The sequence below is a fragment of the Grus americana genome, chromosome 18, assembly GCF_028858705.1.
Source record: "Grus americana isolate bGruAme1 chromosome 18, bGruAme1.mat, whole genome shotgun sequence".
In the NCBI taxonomy this organism is placed as follows: Eukaryota; Metazoa; Chordata; class Aves; order Gruiformes; family Gruidae; genus Grus; species Grus americana.
Window position 1 is genome coordinate 9,162,771 of NC_072869.1, and position 22,187 is coordinate 9,184,957.

Below are 22,187 nucleotides of genomic sequence, written 5' to 3' on the forward strand. Positions count from 1 at the left end.
AGATCACTTTCAGCCTTATTATTGCTTTACATTTAAGTTTGGTTGGATATTTTTTCTTGTTGTTAAAAAAAGGTCTTTTTAGTTATAATATTCTGTGCACAACTGTTTTATCACAACAGGCCTATTGGGAGGGAGGGAGGGCTCTTTACGTAAAGGAGAAGCAGGTAACAGTTACTATTCAGATTTTGCACATTGTGCCTTTAAACGCTCCCCATGAGGCATTTTGCCTTTTAACTGTTTCTTATATTTTCCTTTTAACATGTTTGCACATTCTTACATACTTTTCCTTTTTATAAAAAAAGAATACTGTAGTCAATTTTTTGAGCTTTTGGCAGTTGAAGGGTGTTCGGGTTATCTACCGTTTTACTTGCCTGAAAAGACTGATTTTGGCCACTGCAGGTGCTTTAACGCTTACAGAGGTGCTGCACGCTGCTCCAGACTAAACCAAAAGCAGTTTCCCTTTCCTTGTGTTACCCAAAACAATAAACATTACAGTAAGCAATTCAGAGGTCTAAAAGTAGGTGTCAGTGCCCTTTTGGATACTTTACTGCACTCAACCTACTTACAGAAGTCACAGGTATGGCAAAACCCAGAGTCTGGAATAGCAGCTGGAGGTCAGGCACATCTGGAAGTGCTTGGTGCACCACTGGAGGTCAGGACACCTGAAGTGGCATTAGATATCTGGATTTTGAATGCTTGAATCACCTTGTCATGACCAAAAATGTATCACTTGCATGACTGCTCAACTTGATGCCCATTTCAAAGGGTCACCTTTCAAATATTGTACTGTAAATCAATGTTTGAGAAACATTTGCTCTGAACAGTTGCAGGTGGGTATTTGTGCCACATGCTTAACATTGCACTTAAGAAAAGGGTACTTAAAATTGTAGTTTAAATGGATTGTTCTAGGACTTGGCAAAAAGCAATGACTTACGTTACCAAAAGAAACTGAGTGGAAACCATAATAGATTTGACTTTATTCCTGTTAGCTACGGAGAAGAACAGAAGTCCCCAGGATTTCTGTAACTACAAAGTAACAACACCCAGTCCCTTCATTTTTAGTGCTCTCTACTCAAGTCACATCAGACTCTACAAAGCCCAAGTCTTCAAGTGAACTCTCCCAAACTGTCAGACTAGTGCCAAGGGAAGATCTAGCCTTTTTTGTTTTTTAAAGCAGGTGAATGAAACAAGTCAGTGCAAAATGAGAAACTTTTTGGTTTCCTCTTGCTAGTACTTAAGAAAAACCACGACATTACAGCAATTCCAGAACACCACAATTACATTTAAATCCCTTTAATAGTCAGTGTAGTATTAAAACAAAAAAACCCCACACCACCACCACTTGACTTAATTTGCAGTTTATTTTAACTATGAAAGTATATACTTCCCAACTTTCTCGTTAGGCCTTTTTTTTTTTTTTTTAACATCAAGTTCCTTTCATCACTGACAAAGTCTTGTTACTCAGACTGGACTCCACTATGAACTTTGCCTATTTCCAGCCTTTCTGCCTCTAAAGGTGCCTCTGTTTTCACATATCCCAAGCACTGTTATATGTTTTTCCCCTCCCTTACGCAGGTAATACACCATGTCAGAGGATTTTCCAAATCAAAGAAGAGCAAACATTTTGCTCCATTAAAAATACAATGTATTTTATTACCATATTATCATATCAATTACAATATAAGAGGCAGAAGTGCCACTCCTAGCGGAAACCTGTTTTTTATTTCATTTCCGAGATTAAAATAGCCTCAGATTAACTCAGAAAATGATACTATAATTTTTAATGGAGTTCAATTTTCAAAACTGATTTACATAATGACACTTCTGAATACATGTGTGTTAAATATGCTTAAAATAGAAATAAAGCTCCAATTGGCCTCTCAGATGGCAACTCTTGCTGTCACTTCTAGGCAGAAATTAGTCATCTACAAGCAAAACAAAAGGAACACAATAAAAACATTGCTATATAAAGTTTGATTGCATTGTCAAAGGCATGTGTTACAGTTTTACTTCCTGAGCAACAATTTAATCTTTATTACAGGAAAAACGCTAAAAAAAATTTATGAATACAAAGCTCACATGATTTAAACCAGAAATGTCTTAGAATATACTTGTAGGAATTTGCCTTTTTTATATATATGGATCTGATGAATCAAATTCATGGGAGATTATTATGAGCAGAGAGCAAGCAGTTTTACTATGGCATCAAGTGTTGTTTTTAAAGACTGCAATTAATTTATGGAATCCAAATCTAAACCAAGGTTATCTTTAAAGTACACATGCTTAGGAGCTCTCTGAATAGGAAAGCAAGACAAAATGCAGGTCCTGGTCAGAACAACTTGAGAACCATGGCTATGTTCTGTCAATGCCTATTGCAGAAAGGCTTATTAATCCCTTTAAAAAAAAAAAAAAATCTAGGCTGATTTTATTTTTTAAGCTAAGTGAGAACTTCAGTTTTCTAGTTGGTATCAGACATTGGATTGCTTTCACATCTGAAGCCACAGCTGGTATTTTGAATTAGCACTGATGTGACATTCTAACAGGATTTTGCAATATGCCTTTTGGGAATATCATATTCTTAAATGAGCTTCAAGTCTATTTGTGTTATTACATGCAAGGTTATTACCCATACGGTGGTTTATAGTTCAGAAGTTCCTGCAATAGCAGAGGACTAAAGAGACCATGTCTCTTGTCCCTGCATATGACACAGCTCCAAACCCAGCAGCCTAATGAATTTTGTTTGCATATATTTAAGATGCTGAAGGTTTATTTATTTACCTAGGAAAACTGCCTGCGATACCTCTTTAGAATAACGTTCTTAATCTTGGTCTACAGATGGCTTTGCCTGGTTTAGCCCAATGAGAGAATAGCTCCCGTACCTTAATTTTGGAATAAGTCTTGTACCTTAAATTCACATCCCACTTTATGCTAGAAAAATTCTCCCTTGATAGTTGTGAAAGTTGCTGTTACTGACAGAAATCCTACAAATTGGATACAATTGCTTAAGTAATGCTCTGGTTTTGACTTCCCGCACCATATAACAGAGCATCGTGCATTTCTGAACACATACCTTTTTCCTCACGCTGGTGAGGAGATGGGAAAAAAAAAGAAAAATCTATAAACTAGTATTGTAAGGAACTGACAAATAATTGCCCAAAGGCAGCTACCAAAGCACGCTGAGCAGGCTTTTTGGAAGGGACTAACAGAGCCATGCATCACTACACATGCTAACAGAGGGTCTGGACAGCATAGACATGAAACACACTGTAACCACCTACCAAGTTCTCAAAATCCAGCATTATACAGTTTCAAATAGAAATGAAGAAAATTACTATTTTGAAAGTTCTTCAAGATTTGATTCTAAATGGTAAGAAAGAAGTGGTCGAGATCATGAAGGCAGAAAGCAACTTCAAGGGTAGCAATGAAATGGAATGAAAAGTTAACAATGAATACTGGAAAGGCACACTTCAATGAATTTAGGACAAGTGAAAAATACTGTCACACAGGAAAAGGCAGGCATTGTTTCTTGGAAATCACCAAGAATCTAAATGAGAATGCATATGCCCTAATGTATAGGTGGAACACAACATAAAACAAGAGGTCACCATATCATCAGCAGTCCTTGCTTTCATAACTACTAGAATGGATAAACTAAAATCCAATCTACCTATTGCTCTGTGACCTTTCTAGAGTAAATACCAGTGAAGGCAAGGAGCTGGTGGGACTTCAGAAAGCGACAGCTTTTTTCCCTTGATGTCTAGGCTCAGTCATTAATCAAGAAGAGTCAAGCTGGTCCCTAATTACAAGCTCTCCAATCACCTCAAAAAAAAAGAAAGCAGCACACAAAACTAGGTCAAATAAATAAGAATTAGTATTGAAAAAACAGCACAAGCATGGGGACAAAAATGAGGAAGGCCAACAATCAATTAGCATTGTGTATTTAAAAGTAACAATAAATCAACCTTTAAGTGCTTCATTAATAAGCAAGAGGAAACATAAGTTTTGATACTTAGTGGGAAAGAGGGACTATTGACAGATGACCCTATGAGAGCTAAAGTGACAGTACTTTTCTTTCTGCTTTAGTCTTCACTAAAGAGGTCAGCTGGGAACAGATGGCCAAGAACGATCTCAACGGGTGCTGAGCCCGCAGATGACGACAGGGATTTCAGATTTCACAGAGGGATTTCATAGTGCTCTTCTCTGCGCAGGGAGGCTTTCCTCCAAGCTGGTGGCAGGGGCACCAAAGAGCACACGAGCAAGCTGCTCCTGTCCCAGGACTTCTGCCACCACCGCTGCAGTGTTTCATTCTTGCTTCCTTGACTGAAAGGGCTGGTGAACACAGCTCCAGGCAAGAATCTCAAGATGTGGTGTGTTTCTGAAGTCCCTTTTCCCCAAATCCAGGTAGAAGGAATGATCCAACTTCTGAGGAAAACTGCTGTGAACTGGTAGTGGTAAAAAAGGAGATGGAACTAAACATTTTGCTACCACTCCAAATAGGAAATCAGGCCAGCAAAAGTAAGAACAGCTTTAAAAGTCCCTAGAGAAATCGGATGTTTTTCCACTGGCTGGGCCTGATGTAATTTACCATGAGAACAACTGTGTCTAAGTCATTACAGATTACCTTAAAGAATCAGCAGAAGATGGATGGCACTCCAGAACACTAGCACATGGCAAAGATTGTGCACATAACTTAAAAGGGGAAGGGATAAAAACATCAGTAACAGCTAACAAGGATTTGTGGAGGAGAAAAAAAAAAAAAAAAAAAAAGAGTCTGATTTTTTCCTGTGGCATGCTTGCAGGTAATTTTGAAAAAGACGAAAGGGAGGCAACAGAAGTAATCTATTGACTTTTCAAGCAACATGCAAAGTTTTGTTAATAAGAACATAATTGCTTTAATTATTTTTTCCCTAAAACAAGGTAGGGAACATAAGCTAAATGAAATGACAATAAAGTACCCACAAAACAAGTAAGCACAGCGCTTCCCCTTCCAACAAGCCAGAGAACCAATGGATTTTTGTTGCAGCATGCCACATGTCCAGCAGTAAAATTTTTATTAACCACTTTGCTGCTGGAAAACTGTGTGAACTTACTAAGTTTCCAGAATATGTCAAGTCATGGGACTGCAAAACAATTAAGGATGGCAGTATGCAGAACAACCCCATAAACTCGAGATGTACAAAAAAAAGTAGAGTGTAATTCACCGAGAAAGAGTGCAGGGTACCGTGTTTGGTAGGAATGATCATATATATCAATACAGCACAGGGAACAACTGGCTAAATACCAGTTTTGGGGAGGAAAAAACCCCAGGTGTCACAGCAGATCTCAACCCAAAGGCAAAGCAACAATGTCACAAATGGTCAGAAATTCAGCAGCTGCTGTACTGTGATGAGTTTGGGACCATCTACAGTAACAGACATACAGATCAACTGAAGAGAGTCCAGAAAACAGCAACAGCCCACCAAAACGCATGGGCCGGTGGAAAAAACTTTGGACTTGGATTCACCTAATCTAAAGAGACAGCCACTCCTTTATTCAAATAGGTGTTAAAGACAGAAGTAGAGAAGAACAGAGTAAAATCTTTCTATTTTAGCTGTGCTAAGTAGCACTGATTTTAAATTGCAATAAAGGAGAGTTGGATTAGGCATAAAGAAGTATCTTCCATGCTGTAGCATTTAAAAAAAAACCCCAACACTAAAAGACATACCTAATAAATATTTATAAATGTACATTTGGAGGAGAAAAGAGGAAAAATACCTAAAGAAAGGAAGACTTGTTTTTATTGAGAAGTAACACTGATACAAGGCCGCATCGACTCCTGGATACAAAAACAATTAGACTGGAAACAGGAGTCCTCTACCCATTCACAAAGTAAAATCCTACAATATCCTTTCAAGGGAATTAATGAGGGAAAATCCCTTAGCTACACCACTGTGGACAAGATAAGTTCATGGACGAGTTACATGTATAGGTATGATCACAGAGCTTGAAACTAAACCCTGTAATTTCAAAGTTTGGGTGCAAAATTTGTTCCTACAGGGAGTCATAAATGAAGCTTGACGAGATGTTTTGTTTGACCTCAATTCATAATTTATTAATCCCATGCTTTGGGGTTTCTCACTGTCAAACTATGCCTCTGTCCTGCACCTGTCACTCCTTAATACACTACTTGCCTTGACAGGGGATTCCTGCCTTCCTCTGAAATATCAAAATATCATCCACTGCTAACAACTGTGGGCCTGGTACTTTGATGCTCCCAGTATCTGGTCACTTACCTTGAAGCACGTAACACAAAACTGATCTCTTAACACGGACAGCGGTTCAATTTCTGAAGTCATGTAGAAATTCCACCAAAGTTCCTGCACCAAAACGGAGCACTAATACCGCCCTCGATGCTTCCTTTTACTGTACAATATAGTTTTGGCTCCAAGTCTTCTTTGGGTGTTTTTATTTATTTGATTTGTTACAGAGTATTGGTAGGTATCTTCAGGTCTATGCTGTTCCCTGGACCCTTCTGTAATTGTGAGGGATTAGACATGATCCCTACGTACTGTACTCCCTTCCAGGCTCTCTTTAAACCACGGCACAAATGACTAAGGTGCAAGACATGCACAGACAACTTCATTCACTACTGAAATCTGTGCAGCAGCAGAATGTAGCTGCCATTTAAGGCACCCAAGAACATTACAGGATTAGTTGAGAACAGGATGTGAAAAGCACCGCATTCAATTAAAATATCTTACTGAAACTACAGGAAGATTTCAGGTCGCCCCAGAGACTAAGTTAATAACTCTGCTCTTACAATCTGTAAAATAGAAATTCCATGATCAGAAGAAAAAAGAGCAGCTGTGCTACACACCTTGTCTCAAGGCTGCATCTCCAGCAATAGTACACAGTGTTTCTAACTATTTGGATTATTGGTTAAAGAGCAGCAAAATGCTGGTATGACCTTGAGGAGAGTGCCAACTGCTATTTACTGCAGGACCTAGACTCTTGCGAGAGGTTTCCAATTCACCCCATGTTAACTTATTGTGACCCTACGTCATATACACTTTAGGTGAACAACCACTGAAGTAAATTAGATTAGAATGAAAATAAAGCATAGTTACTAACTATCATTCAAGATTTTTTCTAAAAAGCACACTGACCTGGCCTTGTCTTGGCCTCTACAAGTTGAATACCAGTCACTAGAAGTAGGGGAAAAACCCAGAGAAGAAAAAGCCTTTACAAATTATTAACTATAAGTGGTAGACCGGGCATAAAAAGTTTGACGAGTCCATATTAGAGCACTGCCCAAGTCTGAGTGCATGTTTGCAGGTTTTTGTTTTTCATCCTTTTGTTCACTTTCTCCTGGATTGTTACCAGAGACAGATGGTGTACTAACGAGAACGTTTCAGGAGATGTATGTTATATCTTCATTACTAAGGAGAGCAGCCCAATAGGAGTGGATTTGCAGAGCAAAACTGTCGGTGCGAGGACTTCATAGCCACACTATCCCCATTCCACGTGAATTTATTACTTGAGACTAGCTCCAGTTCACTCCCATGTGCAGAATGCTCACCTGCAGCAGGAGAGCATTAACCGCGCCCTTGGAGCACATCATCCAGTGAAGCTTTATTTAAAAGGAATAGTTATTGTTCTCCAAGACCACTTTGATTCATGATGTGAATCAAAGCACAGTACCTTACAACAATCAGAAGGTTTGCTTAAACATGAAACTCCTAATCCAAATTAACATATTAGTGCAGATGATCCTATAGGATGGGAAGTTGCAGTCACACAGGTACGCCACCTCTTCTGTGAGAGTTTTGCTTTCCACAGTGCAGGTCTGTCAACACATACACAAGCTCCACTCTGGTGCAACTTATGTAGTTGGTAGGGAAATCCAGGCATGGGCTAGAGCACTGCACACAAAACCTCACCCTTACATACATTTCAGGCACAAAGCATACCAGAATTTGCTCCCTCAGCCTGCTAATAAAAAACAAAACAAACCACACACAAAACCAAAACCAACAAACAAAAAACCACCCCAAAAGGCTTACATTACATTCACCACTTGAAGCAGGCTACAAACAACAAGAAACATGGTACGAACAACACCTCTCCTCCCCCAGCAAACACGGACTGACTCCTCTCTTGAAAAATTAAGCTACAGCCTGTGAAGAGTGCAGATAACTAGACTGACTTTCACAGCACTGCCTCCCTCGCAGGCCTGATAATATTTACCAGCAGTTGATGTAGCATCTGGTCCAGAGCTCTTCCCCAGTCTTCCTGGGACTTAATACACAAAGGAAAACAGCTTTGGAATCCAGTAGCTTAGCAAGAGCGCAGCATGTTTGTCTCTCTCCAGATACTATGTTTGCTATTTTGGTTTCTGCAAATACTTTGGAAGACAAGAGCCCTGTGCCAACAGAAGCAAAGCCCCACACCGACAAATCGTTCAACTAAGTATCATCGATTAACTGACCCAGAAGCAGAAGTGACCTAGGGACAAGTTTCTGGCTCAAATTACTGGACTTTAAGAGTATGTCAGAGGAGCACTGCTTCCTGGGGCAGCTGCACAGGGATACTGCAAAGCAGGAGGCCAGGAAATAGGAACGGGAGCAACAGCTCCACAGGATGTTTTGCCACACACCACAGCCCCCGGGCTCCCTGTGAGAGCTGACCACTCCCAGGGACGGAGGCTGGAGGAGCCGGTCAGTGCGTCACCTGTCCGACAGTAACAGGGTCAGGAGGGACAACGCGTGCTGCAGGACAGACAGCTAGGAACACTGCTTCTGTGTAGCATACCTTCACACCCTTCAAGAAAGCACAGCTAAGCCTTTATGCTTCTTTAAAAAAAAATGAATACCAAGTTTGCATAACTAAAATGCTGTACCATTTTGCCTGTAGGGATTTCCAACACCCACAGTCCTCTCCCTCCTTCCATCGCAGTCCAACTAGTCCTGAGCCCAATCACTTAGGTATCAGCAGGCAAAAACATATGCAACTTGCTTGCTGCAGGAGCTGAAGAGCAGGCTGGTACTCTCACATAGGTCAAGCTAGATGACACAACCTACAGGATCAGAAAGTAGGCAACAGAATTTATGCTTAAGACAACTATGTCTATACTGCTGCTCTTCTGCTTATTCTGGGGAAATAGTGGTGCCAACATATCTTCAACAAAAGACACCCAGCTCACAGCAGCCATTGCCACATTCATGAGTGCCTCCAGCGTGATTAAAAAGGCCTGGGAAGGTGAGGTCTGGAAGAAATACCTCTCCTTTAGGCAGAGTTCATGCCACAGTCGCAATATAAAAATGCACATGTACTTCCCTCACTTGCAGGGAAACTGTGCCAGACAAGTCTAAGAATAACACCAACACATACCAGCAGCATAGTGAGTAGCACCAGACATGTTACCAGACATGCACGTCACGACTTTAAATACAGACCTGCCCGAGATGACCCCCTGAAGTCCCTTCCAGCCTGAGTTTTCCTATGATATTCAAATTGTTTCAGAGATGTGTGGCAGAAGCCTGCAGAAACCAGCCTCTAGGAAGATGGCATGCTATACAGGGAACGGGCCTCTGCCATCTCACTACTGAGATCTCCAGGTGTCACCCCAGAAGGCACAAGCAGCGGGGAGGTGCAGGACACCGCTGCTGCCCCAGCTCCGGGAAGCTCACGGAGAGAGAGACCTGGACGGGGGAGCACAAGGACCGTGGCCTCACAGGAAGGATGTGTCTCAAGATCTAGAATTAGAAAAAAAATGATGCTGTTCCTCATGCTGTAGAGCTCAGAACAGTACTCCACAGCACAAGCCCAGGCAGCACCACCAGCAACAGCAAGGGGATACATAGCAAAAGTGGGTGAATGGCATAAGTTATCTAGGAGGTGTGCATAAGCTGGGCTAGAGTGTACCAGGTCTAAGAACAAGATGCTCTCCACACTGCACACGTGCTGTCTTGGAAAGCTGAAGTTCCACTACATGGGAATATACCACCTAATTATACTTGCTCCCAGATACAGACCCAAGTTAGGTGAATGGCCGGCTCCAGACATAACAAGGCAAGGTAAGATGAAAAGGGGAAAACAGATGTCAACAGAACTCCTTGTTGTAGAAACCAGAAGGGAAATAAGTTTAAAGGGAACATGAAGATGGAGACTTATGTTTTTGTAAAATGTCTATTCTTTTAAAAGATTTCAGAACACACGAACTCGTAATTTCCTTCTTCTGCGTTTTTACATTTGCTGGGTGAGCTCATTGAACATTCAAGTTGTTGTCTTCAAGTTTTCCAAATACCATTCTATTTAAAGGCACTGTGAATAGGGAATTCAATTTATCAAATGAATGAAAGAAGAATTCTTAGCAGGAACCCTGGTGAGCTAATCAAGAGTCACAATAAAATGTCAGGGGTCCTGGAATTCTCTGCAGGAGGTTAACACCAAATTTGATCCGAGTCAAGGAAGACAAAACATACTATAGACTAATAAACTGTACTAAAAGTTGTGTACTGCAAATGTGAAAGTTTAAACACAAATGAAGAAAATCTTCTTTGTTGTTTTGTGCACTTTTTATACATTCTTAGTGTTTAACTACAAAAATCAAAACGCTGCCCACCGTGATCATTTAGTTCAACTTAAAGACAACACATTTTGAAGCAATTTAGGTTTTGCTCCACTTCATGTCCAGCTGCAATGCTGTTTTGAAAATTAAAATAGCAACTTAACTCAAGTGAGATAAGAAACCCTTACATACCCTCTGTACCTATCTTTCGGCTGGAAACTGAATCCACAAAATTCAGAAAAAGACTTATTCTATTGTCCAAAATTAAGGAAACAGAGAGGTCCAAGCTAGCACCTTTCCCTCCACAAATCTACCAGAGTTTAAAAGATTGCTTCTGCGTGGTTGAAAAGGCAATCCTTATTTCCATTAAGTTCATCAAATTTCAAAGTTCTCTGTTCCTCCACTTCACTTTCTATAGTAAAAGCATCTGGACACCAGTTCCTGCCAATAATAAATTAGAATATCAGAGCCACCATCAGAATGGGCCATCATCTATTTTTCAACTTAGCAAATGAATAGTGTCTCCACGGGGGAAGGAGAGACAGGGTAGGGGGAGAGATGGGGAAAGGAAATAGCCATAAATGATCTTGCGGGACAGGAAAACCAATTGCAGTAAATACTGCTTTGGAAATCAATTTATGGACAATTATGATCTTAGTAATAAATATTTTATGCCTTCAGTTAGTCCATGAAATGCCATGGGGAGCAAATATTCTCAGAAATACATCCAAAATGTCTCCCAGTACATTATCTGATCAGTAGATGCAGACAGAATTCCAGAAAGATCAGCTCTTACTTGTCTGGATGCTGACAGAGGGACAGGGGATGGACAGAGTAGGGGTGGGAAACCAGAATTTTAATGCAGTTGGACTATCAGAGTGCTGCGATATCGTCCAGATAAAATAGATTATATCCATCAGTCTGGGTTATTTGCTTCAAAAATACAGAATTTTGTTGTCACTGCAATGTTTCACCTAGAAATTAGTGAAGAATGATTCATCCCCACAAATGCAAGAAAAAAATTAAAGGTGAGGGTCTTTAAGCAAATCATTATGTAAGCATCGACCCAATAGTTTTATTCAATTATTACACATAAGCATGGTAGCACAGTATAAAGACTGACATCACTAGATAAAGTACTGTCGGTGCCCAATGAGACTTAACATGGATGGTTCTTTTCAAAAATGAAGGACTACTAAAAGTTTGATTAGAATAGAAATAGTAAAAATTACACATTCACCAAGCTCCAGTAAGTCCCATATAATAATGTCTTTTACCTGAAACAGTGCTATTTATACAGAGACTCCCCTCCTCAATAGCAGCAATTCTATTACTGTGACAGATCAAATTTAGTTCCACACCTGGATCAGACAGCTATACTTTATGACGATCATACTAGAAAATATTAAACAGCGTTTAGATTGCTACCACCAGGCTCTTCTCCTTCCTTATCAGGAGATGCTGCTTCTTGCATATTTTTAAAGGCTTAAAAAATAAACATATACCTCTTCACAGTTTACATCAGCTAATGTTATGCAAAGAGAATCAAATAGTTTCATAAGCAAGAAAATGAAGAGGTATGTTATGAACAGATGTGATCAGCACACTTATGCCAATAGCTTATTTTTAACCAAGAACAATTTTTCTGCAGCATCACAAAACAAGAATGAGGCACAATACTGTGCACTTAGAGCATTACAGCCATGACACCATAAAGAGACAAGAATGATTAGATTTGCAGAGATGTAACATCTTTCATTACATAGCCAGGGAGTAAGAGACAAACTTTCCAGTGGAGCATCCATTTCAAAGTCAAAAATGTCGAAAAAATTCAGACAACACAAACATTGGAAGCAATTCTCGTACGTTAAGCAAGCTTGTGTAATTGATTAAAAACATTAAGAGAAGAGGAAAGTTGAGACCTACAGATAGAATGATGTTAGCAGAGGGATAATGAGGAATCCTACCGCAGACCGGCTTTGGTAATACACTGTGCAAAGAGTCTTACTTGATTTATCACACACATCGTTAGGCTATGCTTACAGTGCTAGCAAAGTTTTTAACTTCACGTTTCATATGAAATATCATCTTCAAGGCTATTGTGAAAATACATTGAGCTCAAGCAAAAACATTACAAGCGATGCCAAAGACCACCTTCTACGGTCTTCTATTAACGACTTTGGAAGAAAATACAGGAAAATGGCAGTCAGCACATTATGCATCTGTACAGTTGGTTGGTTGTTTTGGGTTTGGTTTTTTTTTTTTTTTTTTTTTTACATTCTCACTGAACTGCTTCTTTTTTCTAGAATGGCTTGTGTTAAAGCACTGGGTTGATGCTCTTTTGTTTACCAGTAACCAGCCGCTGTTTGAAAACAAGCATCTCCATTGTCAGCATCAGTGATGTTAGCATCAGCCACGAAAACATTTTAGAATTCTGAAGAACTAAAAGACCCGAGAGTCTCAGACTAGAGTATGACTGAAAAGCAGAATGACACAACATAGATATCTGGCTGAGCTTAAAATAGACTTGGCAGAAGTCAGTTTGAACTAACAATCGATATGTGTACATACTGACCACCCAGAATGGTATCCAAGCCACTGTGAGTACTCTGTATCCCTCAAACAAAACAATAAGCCCTTCCACTTCTCATCAGGAAGTCCTGCAAATGCAGTACGAGAGAGAAAACTGTAAATTTCAAGCAGACAGAACACAGGAAGGGAAAAAAGGAATAGGAAGGAAAACAGCACATCTAAAAAAAACCAGATACGGCATTCTAGGAGATTGTTCTTGACCAAGATAGTAACAAAGGCACTATCCCTTCAGAAAGTCACCATGGGAAAACACGCACAGACCCCACGAGCTAGAAGCTAGGAGGGGGGGGAAAAGACTGGATCTGCCTCAGGAAAACACCCATGGGCAGACACTAACACTTCATAGCCCAGGGTGGTTTGTTTCCTTGCACTGGAAGGGAGGTGGTTGTTACCTTTTCCTAAATGAGCCTATAGCTGGTAGTTGCATGATAACTATTCTGAGACCTATAAATATATTTTTCTCTGGGGCTTAATTACCACTAAGGATGCCAATTGATTTGACAAGTCAATTTTTCGCAAAAAAACCCCCACACCAAACCAAAAAAAAAACCCCCTTATTCTCTAGCAATTCAGATCTTACTGCTAAAAAAGCCCAAACAGCCAAGGGATAAATATTAGCTACTTTTAATACAAAACTAAAAGCAATTGTTAACATTTCTCATAAGTGAGCTTCTAAAACATAGAAATTCCTGATTGAAATCTAAGTAAATGTGACTCTAGTTTGCAGTTTTTTAAATGGATGTACATTTCAAAACATAGAAAAAGCAAGCTGCAGATAGCTGTTTATTACAAATGACTTCCACCTCCATAGCCCTCAAAGGCAAACTATAAAGCTGTGTGCAAAGCTAGACAATCTGGGCATCCAGCCATAAAACATCACTGCTGCAGCACAGATAACTGTTCTCACTCTCAAGCCATCCTTGGCTGTAAACCCACAGGGAAGAGCTCCAGAAAGCAGACCTCACTACCGTCAAAGCTTCTAATATTTTATGAGCTTGAATTACAACTACATTCAAGACCTCAACACTGAAAGTTACAGTGCTGATTCACATCCAGGGCTAAGACCAAAACTAACTCAGATTTTGATGCTTGGTACCCTGAACCATGCGACTTAAGTACAGCTATTATTTTACAGATGTCTTCAGTGAAAGAAGCCTTTTTATTGGGATGAAGAGAGATATTACATATAAAAAACCCCAAACCAAAAACCAACCAAAATAATCAGACACATATATTAAAGTACCGATGTGTTTTCCACAAGTGATACAATCTTAAAGAGCACTGTAACTATTCTGTGCAAGAATGGACATGGTATGATGATCAAATTCAGACATTTTTCTCTTGTGCGGGAGATTTTAAAACATGTAAGTGGCAAGGTGGAAAGCCGCACAAATAAAGTTTCAGAAAACACAGTTATAACTGTGTATGGGAATCCACAGTGAAGTTAATCATGACTAAGTAATAATAAAATAAGCATAAGGACATCTACATCTGGCAATTAAGATGTAAAACTAAGCCGTGCTTTTGGTAGCCAATTTTCATAAATAGCTCTGATTCCTAAAGGAAGATCAAATATTACTTTGATTCCTCTGCTTTCATACATTACGAATAACCATCTTTCATTTTACCACTAGTATTTACCAGTGAAGAGTCTGTGCAGAGCGCATAGATCATTTAGTAATGCAATTTACTGTCACTTCTAGATCATCTCCCCATTCAATAAAGTATACTTCTCTTCTAAATACTATTTCCCCTGGCTGATATCTTCATAATACAGCTGAAAACCTCAAGCCATTATCACTAGAAGGAATCAGCTGATCCTAAATTGGCTAGACTGCAGCGTCACAGGCATTTAAGAGGTTTCCTTATCATTCATCTTTAATACTAAGGGATTGACAGGCTCCTACCTGCAGCTTCTGGGCCACAGGGAAACCTTCTAATGGTATTACCGTTATCTTGTAATCTGAATTTTAAACAATTAAAACAATAGCACTTTTGTGTTGCACATCTCTATTGTAACCAAAGATGATAAATTTTTTCATCAGTTCTCATGTTCAAAGTCTTATATAAAGCACTGATTTTGAAAAAGGAAGCAATATGCATTCTCCATTTAAGTTGCTATACCTTCAAAGAGAAGCAGCACACTAACAGGCATCGAGATACAAGTAATCAACAGAGACTACTTCATTTACTTCGGAAAGGTTTGGCCATTTTATTTTTAAATCTGCAGTTCTCGTAGTCAATACTATCTAGCAATTCTTTCCAAATGAAAGCCTCTTTTTACTAAAGCAAAGGATGGCTCCACCCCTGACCTCCTCCTTCAGCTTGTTTTGGAAAGGGGCCAGATGACAGCATTTGGAAAAGCGCATGTTTATCTCGGCAAGGCCAGCTGCTAAGTTAACATATTACCCCTTCATACGCACACCAGTCTTGGTTAAGTCTTAACAGCTAAAACTGAAAGTAAACGCTGCTGTTGGGCTTTTAATAACAAACTTAACACAAAGGTGGCTACATCGCATATAGTATCTGACTGGATTGTAAAAGCGTAGGTCATTTTGAGTTAACAGCAGGCAATAAATCCCTTACTTGAATAAAATTTCCTGGCCTTTCTGAATGAAGTAAATGAAAACCAGAAAAATAAGAGGGTTTATTTCTAGACTAATTTAAAGCTATACTTTCTATAAGCTTGCCATTCAGCAACAGTTTGTTTCAAGACATAAGAGATTATATTACAGCCCCTGCTTGACAAAACCTTTAACTTTACCCTGTTATATTGTGACTCCAGCTCACAAGGTGTGGAACTTGGGAGCTCTGAGAACTTCGACAAAGAATCTTCAGGTTAAAAAAGTACTCTTATGTCCAACTATGTTATTTTTCATAGTATGAAAATTTAATCATATTATTTTTCCAAGTCTTAAAAAGCTCCTTCAAACAAAAAAGGATAGAATTGCCTTCCTTCCCTTAAACATCAGCAAAAGATCACTAAAGTCATCAAAAGCATAACCTGTTATTTTAATAGGAAAGGCAAACCCTGGAAAAGCAATTAATCCAGAGAGGTGGATTTTTCATTCATCCCAGCAAGCTTCAGCAGACTTTGCAATAGCAGATGAGGTAAATCTCATCCCATTCACAGGTGATCAGGGACGGATTTTGAAAGATGCAGAGATGCCAGGTCAAGAGGGTGAACCTTTAAGTTACCAAATGCCAACCAAGACCAAGGGCAGTATCCCAGAGTAAATTCCACCATGCTTTGTACTAGCACAGAAATGGCACAGACCAAGGCTCCCCACAAGTCCATTCCAAGTAAGTGGGACTAATGCCCTGCATCAATGACAGCCTAATTACAAAATAATCCATGTATGGTAACAGCTGTAACAGCATAAACAAACTAACTGTACATAATACACTACTCCAAATCAGCTTTTAGTCTGATGCATACCCATACTTAAATTGGTCAATACGAGAATCCACATGTACAGAGGCCAGAAACATTAATAAAGTCCTAAGTATTTCATCCTGCACTCCAGGAGAGCTCTGGAGAGGCTAGTTTGCCCTGTTTTTTTCATTACTAGAAACAAAATGTTTAGTCAAAAGTACAGAATATTGCCTAAAACACAGTCCCTATTAATATGCATCCCTCTTGCCCAGAATCAAGCCCTGGTCCCAGGCTCCAGCAGCTTTCCTGATACCAGCACCTCTCCACCAAGGGCTGAGCAGAGACCTTTTTCATTTCACGAGCTACGTGCCAGTCAGATAACTTCAAGTCAGAAAAGATACGTTCTCCTTCGAGGATAAGGGCAAAGCAACGCAGCACATTATTACACTCCTACTAGTGAAACAGTCATGTCCACTAAAAAAAGTTCCAATTAATCTGATTTACTATAGCTTTCTTCACAGACTCAGAAGCAGCAAGGTTACCCAATACCCATGCATAACACAGCCTCTGTAATCTCACCCCCAAAAACATATGTCCTACAAATTAAACAACAAGCTTCTCACAGACTATAGCCTTTTTTCTAACTGATTGTATACAAGTCTGACATTGATGCTTTAACATTCTGGAAATAATTCCAGAAGCCGGAGCAGAACCAATAGTGCATCCGGGGGGCAGGTTCCTCAGCACACCATTTTGAGTTCACAAATAAGCACTGAAGTAGCCAGACAGATATCCGAGGGCTTTCTGAATTTGAGGTACCACAATTATGGAAAACTATGTGATTTGCTAAGTACAGGTCGCACCCACTGCAAGTCACCTACTTCTTCCTTTGGAATACATAAGGGGGAAGCAGTGAGAATCAGTGTCTCCCTTTCCACTACCTTTTTTAAAAACGATAAAAAGTAATATTCGATAGGAAACTGCATTTTAATTCTCAGTGGTAGTTGAATCCAAAAAGCCCACCCACGGTATGTAATTGGGGCGAGATTTTAAGGACGTGACTTTCTTCCGAAGTAACACCCAAGAGCAGTGCAGATGTTCTCCTGCTCCTCTACACTTGCATTGTCCTCAGGTCCACGCAGCACCACCGACATCCACCTGATGTAGAGCTCTGCATCGCCAAGCAGCCCACTAACAGCGGGATTTATTGGATTTTTTAATTACTTTAACTGCTCTAATGTCCAGAGCAAATTTCAGTATATAAATTAAATTCGTCAGATACATACATATGCATACGAGAGGAAAAATATGCAACAAACATGGGTATGACGTAGTACAGATTATTTCTAGATTTAAACTGGCTGCTATATTAATTGAACAAATATCTTCCCACAGATACACTCAAGTTTTAGCAGAAAATAAAGTAGCCACAAAGTATGACTAGCAGTATTACATTTAATGGAAAAAGAGGAGGGAAAAATAACAATTGAGTTCAATAAATCCCGTAATTGGACCTTCAACTAATTACATATTAAGAAGATTAACCTTTGACACAAGCTTGCGATACAAACAAAGAAGATTCAAACAATTAATAAACTTCCAGTGTTTCAAGATTTCACAGGTTAACAACCGAACCCTCCCTATTTGCTTCCCCTTCAGCATCGCAGTTAAAAGCATCGACTCTGTTTAATATTCTCTCTCCCACCGGACGACATTTCAGGTTTAGAGGAAGATCTCTCTGAATACTCAGGAGAAAATTACAGTAGTTCCCCATAATCTCATTACGTGGGGGAGGAGAGAGGGAAGAAAAACCCCACCAAACCCACGGATCTAGAGATCTTAACTTTTAAGAGAAAGCAGCCACGAAGGACAAAGATCTGCTCACCCACCAGAGCAGCACTGCTGACCATACCCACACTGCTCCTTTTCCAGGCTTGGGATCATTTCCAAAAGCTTTGCAATAATTTTCACACGTCTAAGTTACAAAGCAAGTGCAACACGGTCATGTCTGCAACAGAAGCGGTTGGAATGTCTAAGTGGCACAACGTACTCGCAAATGGCACTTCTGTTTGCTATTTTGTTCCCAACAGCTATTTGAACTGGGAAAACGCACATAGAAAAATACTGAATTAATTTTAGTGTGTAAAAAAGTATTTCCCCAAGTTGTTTAAAGCAAAAAAAAAAAAAATATGATAACAATAAATGTATTTTCAAGTATTTTGGGGTGTTACTTGCTTCATTGACTAATAAGCAGTAAAAAAAATGATAATAATCTGGTATAGACTTGTGAGAAAAGGAGGTATGCACTGGCTTAGCAGGTCTCTCCCACTGCTGACTTCTACCATGCCCAGATTAAGAGAGGCTATTACCCCTTCTTACCTTTTAGTCTTTTCTTTATGGGGCTCTTTGGCAGCTTTCGATTCAGTCTTGCTGTAAGGAAACAAGTGAGTATTTTGTCTACCGTGTAAGGGTCTTTCTGACGTGTTCCTTTCTTATTTTAATGCTTCTTTTCTTTTTTTTGTAAGTGTACCCGTAATTTCACAAATCTGAATACGAAAAAATCTCACACGGCCAAAAAAATTAAGTGTTTTTTTTGTTGTCGTTTGTTTACCCCCCCTTCAAAAAAAAAAAAAGTCTGCCACACAGAAGAAAAAAAACCAACAGATCAACAGGAAAACACTATCCAAGTAGAAAAGCAAAGAGCTTCAGTGTTATCCAGCCCAGAGGTGAAGTGCAGCAAAGGCAGGTCCAATTCCAAAACAAGCTTTTGATTTCCAGTGAAGCAAAAAAAACCAAAAAACAAAACCAAAACAAGACCAAGAAACCAAGACAAAATACACCTTAAGGTCCCCAGCTAAATTTCTGCACGAGTGTGTCTTAAGTACAAGTTTGCTTTTATGTGTTGCAGCAAAACCCACGAAAGCCAGGATTTGGAGTTGATCGGGATGAGTTCTCGTGTGTGTGTCTTGATGGGTTCTCAGTCCACATGGAGGAGCATCTGAGGGGGTTTTAAAAAGTGCAAATTAAAAAGAGAAACTGGGACCCAGAAAATAGTTTTTAAGATGGATCCCCCCCCTTCAAAAAAAGAAAAAAAAAAACAAAACACAACAAAAACCCAAACAAACCACGGAGCCACGGGGGGATCCGGAGTCTCACATGAGGCTCCGGGTAGGAGGAGGATCCCGCCGAGTCTCTCGCTCCAGGGAGATCCGAGGAGGGGCGGAGGATCCGCAGCAGTCTCTCAGGGGAGGAGGATCCGCGTCTCTCTGGCAGGGACCCCGGCAGAGCGATCCAGCAGCCTCTCCGGCGGGAGGAGGATCCAGCAGCCTCTCTCGCAGGAAGGAGCGAGCGCGGGGAGGGGATCCGAGTAGGAGGATCCAGCAAAGTCTTTCACAGAGGGAGGGGGGGACGCGACGGGGGGAGTGGGGAAACCCAACAGTCTGTCTGCCTCGCTCGCACAGGGGATCCGGGGGCAGGAGAAGAGAGATCCCGCGGGCTCTCTCCGTCTCCTCCGGAGGGATCGGACGGCAGGGGGGGGAAGGGCGGCGGGAGGCTGCGGCAGCGGAGCCCCTCGCCGGGAGGCAGGGACCCGGGCGCCCGTGCCCCCGGGGGAAGGCGGGGAGTGGGGGAGGCCGGGGGCCGAGGCGGCAGCGTCTCCCCAGGGGGCTGCAGCAGCGCCTCGGGCAGAGTCGGTCAGTCAGCCGGGCTTGCTGGCGGAGGCTGGGGCGGGGGGGGGGGGCCCGCAGCGCCTCTCTCCGCTTCTCCCGGTCGCTCTCTCGCCTCGTCCGCTCGCAGGCAGGCGGTGCCGGGCTCAGTGCTGCCAGGCCGGTCCCCCGCTCCTCCGCGTCGCCGCTGCCGCCGCCGCTACCGCCACCGCCACGGACGCCGCCGCCACCGCCGCCGTCCTCAGGAGCAGAGCTGCTGCCACCGCGGCCATTTTGTTGCTAACTGACAAGAGCCCCGCCAGGCAGCGCGAGACCGCGGGGAGGCTCCGCCGCGCGCTCCCCCTCCCCGCGCTGACCTCAAACAGGAAGTCTGCCCCCCCCACTCCTCCTCCTCCTCCCCCGCCCCTCCCCTCCGGCCCCGCGCGCGCCCACGTGACAGGGGAGCCCCCGCCACATGCAAATGAGCGCGGCGGCCGGAGCCAAAGAGCGGCGAGGCCGCGCGCTGTCGGCCACGCCCCCTCCCCGCCGCGGCGCGCGCCCTCCCCGCCACAGCGCTCAGCCCGCGCTCCCGGGGGGGAAGGGGGGGGGTGCCCCCCCCCCCCCCGCGCGCAAAGGGGTGCTGAGGTGCTCCGCACCCACCCCCCCGCAAACGGGTGTCGGGGCGTTCACACCCTCCCCTGCAAATGAATGTCGGTGCATTCACGCGCACCCCGCCCCCCCGTGCAAACGGGTGTCGGTCCGCTCGCCCCCTCCCGTGCAAACAAGCTCCACGCTGCACAAACCCCGGCGGGATGGGGGGGGCCGCTCTGCGGGGGCGGGCACGGAGCAGCGGCAAGAGGCCGGCCGGGGGGAGGGGGGGGACGACGGACACGGACGTGAAGCGCGGGTCTGCTGCACCCCGAGGTGCCGCCGGCCCCCCCTCGCCCTTAGATCCGTATGTACCCTAACACGTACAGCGCCGCATGCACAGCTAACGTCTATCTGGATACACCATAGGTACCTCTGCACGTATGTATGCACACGCATACGCATATATACGCTTGGTTTAGTCTGTACGTGTCTAATACGGCCCAGCACTCCCAATTCACTGCAAACGCCTCGGGTCCGGCCGGCCCCTGCAGCGCTGGGCTGCCCTCGCCATCGGGGGGGGGAATGCCCATCCCCACCAAGGTGCCCCCCCAAAAAAATAATTGCTATGTTTTAAATGAAGTTGTAGCTAATCAAACCGGGGGAACCGCTGGGAACTGTGTGCCTCGGGGAGGGGGGGTGGAAAGGCAGCGTTTCAGAGGGACGGGTCGGCCCCCCCATAACCACGTTAACTGTTTGGAGGTTCGAGGGGAAGGTCAGGATCTGCTCTCAAAGTACCACGGGAAGAGCGGAATGCAAAAATGAGTCATTTCTGCCAAAAAATTGTTGTGTCTAGGCCTTCCAGCAGATCCCCTCCGGTTCTCTCTCCTCTCCTGCCTCCTCTCCCCCTTCTGCAGCGAATGTTTTGGGAACTGCAAGCCAATCTAAAGCCTGACTCATTATTTGCGCAGGCCGTTCCACTTAAATATTAATTGCACGTGGCTTACAGAGCAGGGCATTTACTATTGCAAGTGGGGTGACACACGCAGCAGGAGATGGGGGGAAATAAGTCCCAACATGAGTCCCATTCAGGTTTGTGATGCCGTGCGCCAAATCCACCCTGCCAGCCTGGGCGAGCGGCGGCAGGAGCCCGGTGTCCCTTGACCACTGGAGGGAGCCCATATTGTGCCAGAATGCAACAGAAATAGACGTGGAAGACACAAAAAAAAAAAAAAAAAAAAAAAAAAAAGAAATATCGGATCATTGTAGTCAGAACAAAGTGTCTTCTCCGGGTCAAACTGTGATCTATATATGTGCAAAATGTTATAAAAATCAGATTTAAATGTTCCGTTGTACTTCATCAGCGCAAAGAAAGGAAGAAATTATTAAGAACAAGGATTTTTATTTTTTTTTTCCCACGTTTTCAATGTCAGTCTAA

General features: G+C 42.3%; 1 protein-coding gene across 20 annotated transcripts in view; it reads right to left on the minus strand.

Annotated features, from left to right (window-relative positions):
* Positions 1 to 22,187, minus strand: part of TNRC6C (trinucleotide repeat containing adaptor 6C) — a 214,776-nt gene that overhangs the window by 87,996 nt on the left and 104,593 nt on the right. For 11 of the 20 annotated variants that reach the window (XM_054846209.1, XM_054846208.1, XM_054846202.1 and 8 more), the window contains exon 1: positions 18,403 to 20,523. The exons of 1 other annotated variant lie outside the window; for it this stretch is intronic. In XM_054846209.1, the coding sequence (XP_054702184.1) occupies positions 18,403 to 18,461 (59 nt within the window). In that variant the 5' untranslated portion in view covers positions 18,462 to 20,523. Of the gene's footprint in view, positions 1 to 8,878; positions 9,017 to 9,434; positions 9,543 to 18,402; positions 20,524 to 22,187 lie in introns of those variants that run through there. 8 more of the 20 variants (XM_054846197.1, XM_054846193.1, XM_054846190.1 and 5 more) reach the window with 7 other exon arrangements.